The sequence below is a fragment of the Mytilus edulis genome, chromosome 3 (assembly GCF_963676685.1).
Source record: "Mytilus edulis chromosome 3, xbMytEdul2.2, whole genome shotgun sequence".
NCBI classification, from domain to species: Eukaryota; Metazoa; Mollusca; class Bivalvia; order Mytilida; family Mytilidae; genus Mytilus; species Mytilus edulis.
Window position 1 is genome coordinate 25,564,098 of NC_092346.1, and position 13,606 is coordinate 25,577,703.

A 13,606-nucleotide genomic window follows, 5' to 3' on the forward strand; every position below is an offset into this window, starting at 1 on the left:
TACTACCTTATGATCATAAACAAGCTTCTGTCAAAGTTTGGTAGAAATCCAGTATAGTTTAAGAAAGTTATTAAAATTTCAAAAACTTTAACCACAGAGTGAATATTTGTTGACGCCGCCGACGACGCCGACGACGACGGAATGTAGGATCGCTTAGTCTCGCTTTTTCGACTAAAGTCGAAGGCTCGACAAAAAGGAGAGTTTCGTATGAAACTCCCATAGCATAAACTTTTATTCATTTTCATTATATATTATGGGGTGCAGTGCCATGTAGAACTCTTAAAAACCGTTAGATCGATTTTTACACGACCTGCTTGCATATTTGTACTTGCGTTAAAAAACCCATTTTGATGTAAGATTGGCGTGTCTTACGAACATGTATCAAACACCATACATCAAAATACTGTTCTTAATACCATTTTATTTAAGATAAAGACGACCCATATGTTTTTCTGACATTTCAGACAAAGTCACATTATACTTTATATTAAAGGGAGGGTATCGATTGTTGTTTTTTTTCTGAGTTCTGTTCTAATCATGATCAATGTGAGTATATTTCTATTGAATATTCATATGCCTACATCGTATAGTATATGTTTATGTATATGGTATAATTACGTACGTAAAATGGATGAATACAGTAAAGTTTTGAACTCTGATGGAAAACAATGTGAATCGAAAGGTTAGAATACATTCTAAATCACTCGGTTTTCGAAAACAATCAGCAATAACCACTATTTCAGTTTCACTATAAATATGTAGAAAGCGCTACTTAAATATATGATTTATTTTTGCTGTTGCACATGTTAGTATTCAATCCTTATGTTACTACTTTTAAGCTCTCTTTGCCAAAGGTCCAGGTGAGATTTTCTCATCACTTGGCGTCCGTCGATGTCGTCGTCGGCTGTTAACCAAAAAAATATTGGAACAAATTTAACCAAAGTTTGCCACAACCATCATTTAGGTATCTATTTTTAAAATGTGTCCGATTATCCTGCCCGCCAACCAAGATGTCCGACATGGCCAAACATATTGATTTCTTATAGGACTTATTGATCTTAAATGGCAAATGTTATCATATTTTTTTCAGTTTTGCCTTTTATTTTAAAATGATAACATAGTAAGAGAGAAACTTTAAATTGCAAAAAAATGAATCAGCTAGACATGTTCTACAAATAAGTCTTATGGTTGAAATCGTGGACTCCTTATTAGAGTTATGACCCTTTGATGACGAATGTTTTGCATTTTGCCCAATATCTTAAAAATTATAATAGATAGATATAAACTTAATTTAGGCAAAAATGATCAGCAAGACAAAATTTACACTTAATTCAATTATGATAGAAATTGTCCGATGACTATTATTGGAGTTATGGCCCTTAAATGACGACTTTTACCAAAATATTTTGGGGAGAGAAAGAACAGTGATATTGTTGGCTTTTTTCAAAACTACCTTTACACTTTTATATTGGGAAAATATGCGTAATTTTTATCAAATTGAGAAATTTATAATAAACCATGAATTTGATTGGAACTTCAATTTGCAGACCCCCTTTCAAGGGATAAACACTCATTTAAAATAAGAGCCCTTATTGTCAGTGATGATACATAAATAGACCCTCAAATCTGCACATATAGTCATTTTAAGCATGAAAAATGTTAAAATGAGTGTTTTTCACTTTGAATTCATGCACTATTACTACTGAGACTGCACTGTTTGGGAAAAAAAAGTTGTCTTTTTGGGAATAATTTTAAGCCATGTTTTTTTTCAAATTGGGATTCTTCTCCAGGAGAAAAAAGCCTTTATTCTCTGTTAATTTATGTCTTATATGATAAGATCTACTAATAAGTCAAATCTTGCTCCTCTTTTTAGGAGTCCTTTTTGTTTTTACTCTCTTTTATGTTTTGAGCAAAAATTATTATAGATAGAGAGAAACTAAATGGACTAAATGTATTTTTGTCCATCTGATGAGTTAAGCCTTTTTTCAACTGATTTTTATAGTTCGTTCTTATGTTGTACTGTTATACCACTGTCCCAGGTTAGGGGGATTGGGAGGGTTAGGATCCCGCTAACATGTTTAACCCCGCCACATTATTTATGTAAGTCAGGAGCCTATAATTTAGTGGTTGTCGTTTGTTTATGTGTTACATATTTGTTTTTCGTTCATTTTTTTTTACATAAATAAGGCCGTTAGTTTTCTCGTTTGAATTGTTTTACATTGTCTTATCGGGGCCTATTATAGCTGACTATGCGGTATGGGCTTTGCTCATTGTTGAAGGCCGTACGGTGACCTATAGTTGTTAATGTCTGTGTCATTTTGGTCTTTTGTGGATAGTTGTCTCATTGGCAATCATACCACATCATCTTTTTTTTATAAATGATCAGCTTAACAAGATCATTTAAAACAGAGATTTTTGTCACGAGTTCTATTCTCGCCTACACTTTTGTAGTGTTATTTTTCATATAGACCGTTGTGAGTCACAAAGACTTTTTAGAGCCTCTATTTCATTTGGTCAAATTCATGTAGTTGCTGACAGGTTTTGCATGGCAATTTTTAATAACTGTAATCCGCAAATGTTCAATTAATATAGTATTAGCGAAAATAAAACTTAATCTACTTCAAAAATTAGTTTTTATTGGATTTTATCCAAATAACAATACATCGCAAATAACGAGAAAGGGATTATTTTTACAAAAAATCTGACGATTAAAATTATCGTAAGTCATACTTAATTAAATGTGTATGACTAACGAACTTTTTTACTCTTTAAGATTTTTTGCGAAAATGCCGCAGAACTGTAAATTGAATTTGAAACTTTGCCTACGAAAAATTATTTAATCTTTGGAAACTGATAAACAAGGTAATAGATGGACGTCCAGTTGTTAAATGTAAACACCAGTGATTCAATTCACAAAAATCTACCAGAAAAAAATCTCATTAGTCAAGACTGACATTTCAATTTAACTTTTCATTGAGATTTGTGTTAACTTTTTTAGCGTTTCAGACTGTTTGTTCGCCTCAGATTGTAATTGAATTAGATAAAAATATTTTCTGTTTGGTGAATTTCTTGTTTGAATTCTTTTTAATTTATTATTACCATGTCAATATATTCCGCAATTTAAAATGTCAGCTTCCAATAGTTACAGATAAATAGAATTTTATCGCTGGTTGTCATCCAATCATTACCATTGCTACAAAATGACTGCATTAGAATTTCCGTTACAGTAGCTCACAGGCACTTGTCTCAGAATTTTTTCCCTACATACCTTGATATAACACTAGGAAATTTTTTTTTTGAGACAAGTGCATGTGCATTAGCTAGATAATATCCGTGCGAAGCTTTTGATAAAAGTCGTCAAATTTTATTTTAGTTTTAATAAATGTCACATTTTCATTCTAAATCTAAGAAAAGTCTATTTACTTTTACAAGTATAAGCTGTTGTGTGTTATTATCAGTAATTACTTTATATATTCATTTTAAATTTTATAATTAGGCTTTATATAATCCTTATCACAATACTGACCCTTTTGCTGATGATTGCACTTTGCCTGTGATTAGAAAAAAAGGCATATAAGTCAAACACTTACAGAGAACTCGAGATCACACCCGGTTTTAGATGTGGTTCGTTTTGCCCAGCTTTTGGTTTTCTATATTGACGTGTGTTTTGTGTATTGGTGCTTGTCATTTAGTTGTTTTTCGTTTCTTGCCGTGCCGTTGTCAATTTGTTTTCGAGTTTGACTGTCCATTTAGTAATTTTCGCCACTCTTTTGATACTTTTTGAGAAAATATTTGTTTTTGGTGCGATAAAAAAACCACAGGTATGTAAGTGTGTCAATAACAAAAACAAGACAATGTGTATAGATTCAAAGCAGAAACTGTCCGTCATGTGCGATGAAACGTTATAGATATATGTTATATTATTAATATTTTGATCATAATGATTATTATAATGATCAAAATATTAATGAAAGTCGCATGTGAAAAGGTTCTTGCTGTTTTAGTTGATTTCACTCTGGTATGATCATATCCACTATGTTATCAAAAAACGTTGATTGTCGTAATGCGCATCTGGAAAAATTGGCACCGTTTATGTTACTATCAAGAAAGTTAATTCTTCATTAGCGTTTCTAAAAAGAATCAAGAAATACTTGAAAACCTTTAGGCAAGATTTTTATTTTACGATACTTATTCCAAATTTGGAATGCTGTTGTAATCTAATATACGTATGTCATGTCTTCCTGATGACTGTTGTAATCTAGCACGTCACTAAAATGCGATTCAGGACGTTTAACATCCACTCGTCATAACAGTTCCACATGTTTGGAATAAAGAAATAAAAAAGGGGGAAGTCCATAAAACCCTGGATACACAATTACCGAGCCACCGGTCAAAAGTGGCAGGAAGAAAATAAACACAAGTACAACTAGATTTGTAATTGCTAGCAATAACGGATGGCACCCTCGTCCCCCCATTGCCAGGAAAAAGGTAGCCATTTTGAAATTTCCAAAGTCAAAGAGCGTATCTACACATGGAAATTATGATTTTTGTAAAGTTTTATTAAGTTTGGAGCATTTTGAAAGTTTTGACATTTTAGTCATTTCCATGGTTACGGCGGCCATTTTGAAATGTCTAACTCCAAAATGCAATTCTGCCCATGCCAGTTATCATTTCTGTAAAGTTTCATCTAGTTTGCAGCATTTTGAATTTTAAAATTTTTTTTTATATTTCTACTGTTTCCTTTGTTACAGTAGATAATTCCAAAATTCTAAAAGCAGGCATCTCATTGCCATATGTCATGTTATATATCAATACAGTTTCATTGATCTCTATGCATTATTCTTAAAGAAAATGCAGCTTTTATGTATTTGTCCATAGGCTCAATGTTAAACATTTGCCCTGTTTCCATGACAATGGCGGCCATTTTTGAATTTATAAATATTGTCTTGACATCTAGGCATACCAAGAACATTTCCATAAAGTTTCATCCAGCTAGGTCTTATAATGAAAGATTTAGAATTTTGAAAATTTTTCACTTTTTTGCAGTTTCCATGGAAACGGCGGCCATTTGAAAAAATTCCAGAGTCAGATGCACAACTTCACATGGGGGTCCTCATTATCTTATAGTTCCAACATTATTGGATCACTCGATTCTTAGAAACACGATGGACAAAATGTGTGGAAGAATAATAAAAATAAGAAAAAAAAGAAACGTAGAATAACAATATGTCACCCCAACTCCGTTGAGGGTGCCATAAATACAGAATAAGGGGACATTATTTTCTAACTACTAGTGTCATTGAAATTAAATTTCAATTTTATCACAGTATCATACTAAGGTATCTTTTACACTAAAACAAAAGTAAACTGCCCAATCAAAATGCAATATAGAATTTGAAATAATGTGGTTTGAAAGCACTTTTTTGGTTATTTGTTTAGCTTAATCGCAATGCCAGAAATAAACAAAGTTGACCAGAAACAAATATCAGAATGGATCGGAGGGCGACAAAAGTACACATTGTTGTTCAAAGCATCAAGAGATGGTTGTGTTGCCACAACATTCCATTCCAAGTGCAACAATAAAGGTGCAACCGTTACAGTGTTGTATAATACCAGTGGTTCAGTTTATGGAGGTTACACATCTGTAGCTTGGAGAAGTACAGGCGCTTATTCAATAGACAATAAGGCATTTTTGTTTAGATTGTACCAAAATGGAACAGCCAAACCAGTCCAATTTCCTGTCACTGTAGCAGGAAATGCTATGTACGACAACCCAAACTATGGTCCAACATATGGTAGTGGACATGACTTTTATACATTTAATGGGACTGTAACTCATGATGGTACCTGCTTTCCTTTAAACGGTTCTACAAACTTTGGTGCTTCATATACCATGAAAGGAGAAAATTCCAATTCAATTTGTAATGGGAATCTGAAAGTTACTGATCTTGAAGTGTACATGGTAGAAGGTAAGTAAGATGTGTTGTCATTAAATTACTGGTCTTGAACTAAAATATATCAAATTGTTTCCCTTAACTAATGCATTTAAAAATCCAGAGAAACGATTTCCGGTTAAGCACAATCAAGACTTCTCAAAATTTTCTCAGAATACAAATAACAAATGCATGAATTGCATCCATGGACCTCCTATAGAAGGCATATTAAATATAAGTCTCATTTGCACTCATACCAAATCTTCTTGTTTTAGACTAACAGTATAATATCATGCCATAAAACTAGATAAAAAATAAAACTGTAACTGACTTAGATCTATATTCATATAATTGATTTCTTTTACCATTTTCAAGAAAATGTAAAAAGCAGATGTAAGAATACGTTAACCACATGTACATGATTAGGTTTTAGTGATGAAAAGGTGGATAAGCAAAGTTGTCAATATTTAAAATCTGAAATAGGAAGCGCAATGGTTTTACCGTGATATGATATTTACATATAAATTGAGTTGATCAATAGGATAGCTTAGATGATCTAACCTGTTTAAAATTGCATATTAAAAATAATACTAAAACAAATGAAAAATTATACAGTTGAAATATTTTTCAGAACTTCCAAATGCTCCTTTGGAAAATCCATGGAGGAGAACACCTGAGTGGAATCTTAAGGTGAGGTTCTAGCAATACGTTTTGCGTTTTTTGTTGTTGTGCATGTACTGATTACGTGTCACTGATAAACACTCCATATCCTTTGTTTTTCTTTTATAGAAAATACCATACACCATCTTAATAACATCTTAAGCAAAATCATTTTAACACAGAATTAATAGTATTTTTAAAAAGTCTCTTGCTGATCTGCAAATAACATATGACAATGAAACGAATTTTCTAAATCACGATGACATAACTGTAAATTCATAAATTATAATGAGTTTATTATAAATGCGAATTATGCAACTCGGTGAAGATCGGAATAATAAGAAATGACATTCTGGTATATCTTATATATATCGCTGTTTGCATTTTTCCCCAGAAATCCAATAATTAATCTCGCATGACTGTCAATTTTTAAAAAATCGTAATAATAAATGCACGCCATGATTTCTGAATTTACATTATTCGTAAGTAAATGGATACCTCTATAAAAAAAAGTTATGTGATTGTTTCTACAGTTCTTAGAAGAGTTGAAGGCGAATATTGAACATTACAAACCATTGAAAGAACTGAAAATTCAGCAGGCCAGAATTTTACTCGTTGGTCAAGTTGGAGCAGGGAAATCGAGTTTTTTCAACACCGTTAACTCTATATTCCGGGGATACATCACTAGTCAAGCCTGCAGCGGGAACGCTGAACATAGTCTTACAACAGTGGTATGTGTTATATGGTTAAGGTTTTAAGGTTTATCACGAGTAAACTGTAGCACACGTATGCAAAATTGTATTTACTGTGTAACATATCGGAGATCTCGATCCCTTTTATTGTCTTCGATTTATACAGTTTGACGCAACGGAATACCGTCCTCACTAATACATTGATTAGTCTTAATATCTGATTATAACTTAGCTTCACGTTTTCTATAAGTAAGCAATTTTTCAGTAAAAATAGTTGACCAGATTTTATCATTTAAGATTGAATAAAGATAAGGTAAATTTCTTCATAACAATATTTTGGTATTGCATTCGATATATATATATATATATATATGTATTTTTTGTGTGTTTATTTGATATTAGTACCGAACATATCAAGTAAGAAATGGACCATCTGGAAAACCAATGAATTTTCGTCTTCATGATACACGTGGTCTAGAAGCTGACCAAGGAATAGATGGACATGAAATTAGTTACATCGTAGACGGCCATTTACCAGACAGACATCAGGTAGTATTCACTTAAAATGAGAAGTGATCAAATACAATTTTTAAAACAGCAAGGCAATAAGTGATATTCTGGCAAAAAATACAATTCTTTCTCCAAAAACTCCTTACTCAACAGAAGATGAAAAAATCACGATATTTATGATAACAATCCGGTAACCATGAATAGCAAATCATGTTCTGATAATTAATATTTTTGAATTGATTGGGGAACATCGGGTTTTGCGCTAGGCTTTTTCTGTTGATATTAACATTCTTGTTTTTTTATAATAATTAACAAAGAGTGCAGGAATACAGGATTTGACAGTTAAGATTAATTGGTATATAAATTGATGGCAAATGATATAGTATAAGACTACTGAACTAATAATTCTTTTCCGGGAAACAAAAAACATCAACATTTGTTGGCCTCTAGCGACACTCAGGAATACTCTATTATATTTAATAATGTAACAATAGTTCTCAAAGGTACCAGGCTTATAATTTAATACGCAAGACGCAAACTTCGATTAAACATTTATGTACATCTTTTTTAGTTCAATCCATCACTTCCAATTTCTCCCGAGATACCTGGATTTATAACTAGTCCACAATTGTCCGACAAGATACATTGTGTAGCATTTGTGATGGACAGTAGTACAGTAGATGTTTTACCAGAAAAAGTACTTGAGAGGATTAAGAGCTTACAGACAAGACTCAATCAAAAGGGTACGATTCAATGACCACAGCATGCAGAAATATGTAAAATGGACACAACAATCCGGCACTTAATCTTCTTTTGAAGAGGCAAAAATATAAAAGACATAAAAAGTCATAAGTAAAAGACAATCTGCCAACACCATGCCCGAAAAAAAAAACAAAAAAAAAAAACGATGTGTATATCTCCTTTTGTTTATTTTGAAAGGATCAGTTGGCCATTGCAATACTTTATAGAAGTACAAAGGAATACAGACAAATTAAAGATATGAATCCGATTGTTCCCCTATCTCTTTTAAGGGGAAATATCTTAGCAAACTGAATTGAATCCAATAAATGGTTTGGAGTACAACTCTTTCATATAATTTTAGAAGTTAAATGATAAGAAAAAAATGCCAGAATGATTTAGTAATTTCTGTTCATCATCATATAAGTTTGAAGTTTGTTAATTTTTTTGGACAAAATATGGTGTATAGCAAAACATTTTCAATATTGTTTTGTGTACACAATTTAAGCATAAACATAAATAGCTTTACTGATAACATTTATAAATTAACTGTCTTTGTATTAAAGTGTCATTGTGAAAAAAAAGCATCAAGATCATTTAATTGCTGTGGTTAGACAGGATGTGCGAGACAAAGGGATTAAATTTTTATGGTTCAGCAACTGCTTAAAACAAATTATAGTTTTTTTTTGTCATGTGAAATACTCACGTATAATGATTAAAAGGATTACAATATTTAGTCTATGGGATCAGTGGCGGATCCAGAACTTTTCATAAGGGGAGGACCACTGACTGACATAAAAGGGAGGGGGCGCTTCAGTCATGCTTCAGTGATTCCCTATATAATCAGCCAATGTTTCCCACGAAAATGGGGGTGGGGGGGCACCACAGAGCCCCACTGAATCCGCCTAAAGGGATCTTTGAAAGGTCTAAATGTCCGTTATGGATCATCTCGATCAAGTTTTCGTTGCCAAGTCAGTATCTCAGATACTATAACCAATAGGTCAACTATATTTGGTGTATGGAAGAAATAGTTGTAAGGTGTACATGTCAGACTGACAAGTTTCATCTGAATTTTTATGGTCTATCTATCAATTTTAAGTCTTTGGCTTGTTATCACATGCACTTGGCTATAGATCAGTGACAATTGGTGTATGTAAAAACTCAATTGCGGCTAAAAAGCTGAAGGACGCCTCCGGGTGCGGGAATGTCTCGCTACATTGAAGACCTGTTGGTGACCCTCTGCTGTTGTTTTTTATTTGGTCGGGTTGTTGTCTCTTTGACACATTCCCCATTTCCATTCTCAATTTTATTTAATAACAAGTAAATGAAAACATGAACATTTTTTTCAGGTGTACCACAGGTAGTGCTATTGACCAAGATAGACAAAGTATGTCCTATAATAACTGAGGAATCTGTATCAAGAGTGTTTAATAGTCCAATAATTCAGGAGGTTGTAGATCGGGTGTCACAGATCATGGGGCTACCAAGGGCTCATATACTTCCACTTAAAAACTACGAGAGTGAGATGGAACTTGATGATAATGTCAGCACTCTAGCTCTAATGACATTGCAACAAGTGTTACGGTTTGCTGACGACTATATGTACAATTATCTTGATTTGTTGGAGGAGGGAAAGCTCAAACAAGAGAACATTCGTGAATAATAAAAAAAAAAACTGTAAAGAAAAGTTGAATATGAAATTTAACTGAGAAAGTTTGGTTAATATACTCACTTTACTTATTATGGCAATTTTATTTTTCAAATCATCCTGTGAAGAACGTTAATGCTTTTATTTACAGTTTTTTCTGGTAAAGTAAACTTCTTTTACAATTATTTACCGATGAACATGTTTGTTTTTGTTTATTCATGCTTTTCTCTTGCAAATAAAAAAAATCTAATTCTTACTCCATAAAACAAATAGTTAAAAGATAACATGATAATTTTGAAAGCCATTTGCTTATCTTTATTTCAGTTTTGTGAGTGTTGATTTATTACCTACTTTTTTGTTGATATGCAAGATTTCTTCAAAGACTTTTCAACTACTGTATTCATAACACTGCAGTTCCCCGAAGGTTTAACAAGCTCAGTAGTTCACATTCTTTGTATTTGTATAAAATATCACTATTATGGTCGTTCCCTATAATTTTGCTGTTTATAAAATGCTTAAATTATTAGAAACGTATAGGTTTTCTACCTCATGTATACCTTAGCAAGATTTGGCACATTCTTTATGTATTTCTTATTTTCAATGTTCTTCAACTTTCTAATAGATTTTGTCTTTCGAATGGGTTGATGGTAGGCTACTGATGAGTCATATTAAGACGAAACATGCGTCAGACATACAAAATCATAAGCCAGGTAAATTTTGATGAGTTTTATAAAGAGACAAAACCTTCATTATTCCTGATTTTGAGTGAAATATAAAGATGCTATCATCCTGTTTGAAATTCCAATTTGAAATTTTTCACCTATTGTGTCATGGATTTTTTTCTGCCTGGTAGTTTAACCCGACTCCCTTTATTGAAGTTGCACTTTTCTTATATATATATTTTGTTGGATGCTTTCTTTGTACAAACTATAATGACCATAACTTGATTGTGAAAATTAACATTATGCAAGCAGATTTGTCATTCAGATGTTCTCCGATATTGAATTGGAATTTCCTTTCATAGATATAAGTATTATATAGGAGTCGACAAAATAGATAAATAATACTCCTTCATACTTACATCTCACAAAAAAGGTCAATGCATATGCAAATGTCCTCCTTTAAACAGGAATACATCATATTTTCATAATTCTTTGAAAGTACCATTGTCAAAACGTAAACAATAAGTGTCAATTGAGAATAAAACATAAAAAAAGATGATTCCCAATTTTTTCGTTCCATTTCTATGTAGCAACATTTCTGCAGCACATGCAAATGGAGTAAAAATGTATTAGCAAGTAAACCGAGCTGCAATGCATACTGTCGAGTTCTTTTGTGAAAAGCCATAGAAATTAAGCAATTATTTTCTTTGTTTAAAAAAAAATGTTTTTAGCTAGTGTGAATTTATTTCTATAGTGGGTGTGATATGATTCATTAAATCTCCAGGTCTTTTTTTAATCAATAGGAAAATATTTTTCAATTAAAAAACAACTGGTTTTTTAATTTTATTCTAAGGATTTACAGTAGTCAAATGAATTTTAGAAGTATAAGAAATTATGTAGCATTTGCAGATATCGCTTAGCAGCAAAAGAGGAATAATTTTGTTTTAGATTTTTTTGTTACCAATAACGGATACAACAGCAAACGGGGGGGGGGGGGGGGGGGGGGGGGATCTACGTCATCACGCAGGGTGTCGGCGGTTGAAATTGGACCACCATCTTGTCGCTTCAAGGTAAGAATTTTACTTATAATGCCAGTTATATGAGGGTTATGATTATACAAAATAGTCCACCAAAGACTATATAAAGTAGGATTTTTTTCCCTCAATATTATTGGTTATCTCAATTTTGCAAACACTTCGATACCAGTTTTAGGAATTAGGTCAAACATGCAGGATATCGGCAAAAATGTTCATAATAACATCTTGATTATCAGGAAACGCCTACTTTATCAACAGATGAACATGTCCAAATTCTTTATTGTACTCGGGGAAAATACTTGTTACTCATCAAATATCCGTCATTATGGCCAAAAAAACGTCTTATTTTTTTAAAAATGGAAAAAGGATGTCGGCAACACATCGAATATCGAAGGATGTCGGGGACACATCATATACTACTTTTAACACATAAGTTATTCAACATGTGACTAGATCTAATTTCTTATTTGTTCAGATAAAACTAATGGTCATGACAAGACGCAAATCAAACTTAAACTTGTGCAGGCGGAAACGATCACGAATACACTGTAAAAACAAGTGTTTCAAAATAAAACACTTTTAAAACACATATCAGACACAGTTTTTAAACACTTTTAAGTGTTTAGTTCAAACCACTCGTGTTTTATATAAAACGTTTAAAATTTTTTATACACTAATTACTAATGTTTTTCTTCAAAGCACACCTGTTTTGTTAATACCACTATGATGTTTTACCTAAAACACTTCAGTGTTTAATATAAAACACTTTTAAGTGTTTATGAAGCAGACACACTTTTAAAACACTTTTAAGTTTTTATAAATGAAATATGTTTTTGTTTAAACACATGACTGTTTTATGCGTACACAGCAAGTGTTTTTGCATTGTATGTTTTGAAATGTGTGTTTTTGAAATGTGTTTTTGCTAAGCATTAGTAATGATCCTTTTGATCTCTAAATGGCAAGATCTGTATGATTGGCTTGTATAGAATACCTTACCACTACAATTTTGTATAGGCATCATAAATACTGAAAAAATAAAAAAATAAATATTTGAAATTTTATTCATTGAAATTATTCTTTATAAAATCACAAATATTTTCCAAGATTGATAAAGTATAATAAATGTGACATGTAAAATAATATAAAGTTTCAGTTGCTATATCTGACATTTCCAATTGTTCTTGTCCCTTTCAAACATAAAGCTAATCTTGGTGGCCTTTTTTTGTATTTATCCGCTTCGTTTTCGACAACATTTCCATGTATGGATATGAAAGTGGTCGACTTCTTCCCTTTGCCTTTGAGTATCCAGTTTCGGGAAGAAATTTGTACTCTGCCTCCTGAAATATTGTTCAATTCATTATGGCGTTTGAAGTAATAAAGTTTAAATTATAACTAAATTTTCCCACGAGTGTACATGTTTCGTATGTTTTAAAAATTACACTTGTTTTTACAGTGTACAGTGTACATGACCAGCCGACCAGATCGCCCACTAAATCGCCATCCGTAAAAAAATCAAAACAATGCAAATCCTCATTTGTCATCAAAATAAAAACGCCTGCCAAAAATATGAAGTTTCATTCATTGTCAATTACTGAAGAAATTTCAACAAAACCGCCAGCAAAGGTCACGATAGAGGACCAACAGGGCCATGCATACGATTGTTCAATCCACCATTTTTTTTCTTAAAATGTCCTGTACCAAGTCAGGAAAATTGCCATTGTTATAT

The 13,606-nt window shown here is 32.2% G+C and overlaps 1 protein-coding gene across 2 annotated transcripts in view; it reads left to right on the top strand.

The window, feature by feature from the left end:
• LOC139516062 (interferon-induced protein 44-like) overlaps positions 1 to 10,226 on the top strand; it is a 16,166-nt gene extending 5,940 nt beyond the window's left edge. For both annotated transcript variants that reach the window (XM_071305878.1, XM_071305879.1), the window contains exons 2-7: positions 5,440 to 5,969; positions 6,565 to 6,623; positions 7,127 to 7,324; positions 7,688 to 7,834; positions 8,367 to 8,538; positions 9,883 to 10,226. In XM_071305878.1, coding sequence (XP_071161979.1) covers positions 5,450 to 5,969; positions 6,565 to 6,623; positions 7,127 to 7,324; positions 7,688 to 7,834; positions 8,367 to 8,538; positions 9,883 to 10,196 — 1,410 coding nt within the window. In that variant the 5' untranslated portion in view covers positions 5,440 to 5,449 and the 3' untranslated portion in view covers positions 10,197 to 10,226. The remainder of the gene's footprint in view (positions 1 to 5,439; positions 5,970 to 6,564; positions 6,624 to 7,126; positions 7,325 to 7,687; positions 7,835 to 8,366; positions 8,539 to 9,882) is intronic.
• Positions 10,227 to 13,606: the final 3,380 nt, after the last annotated feature.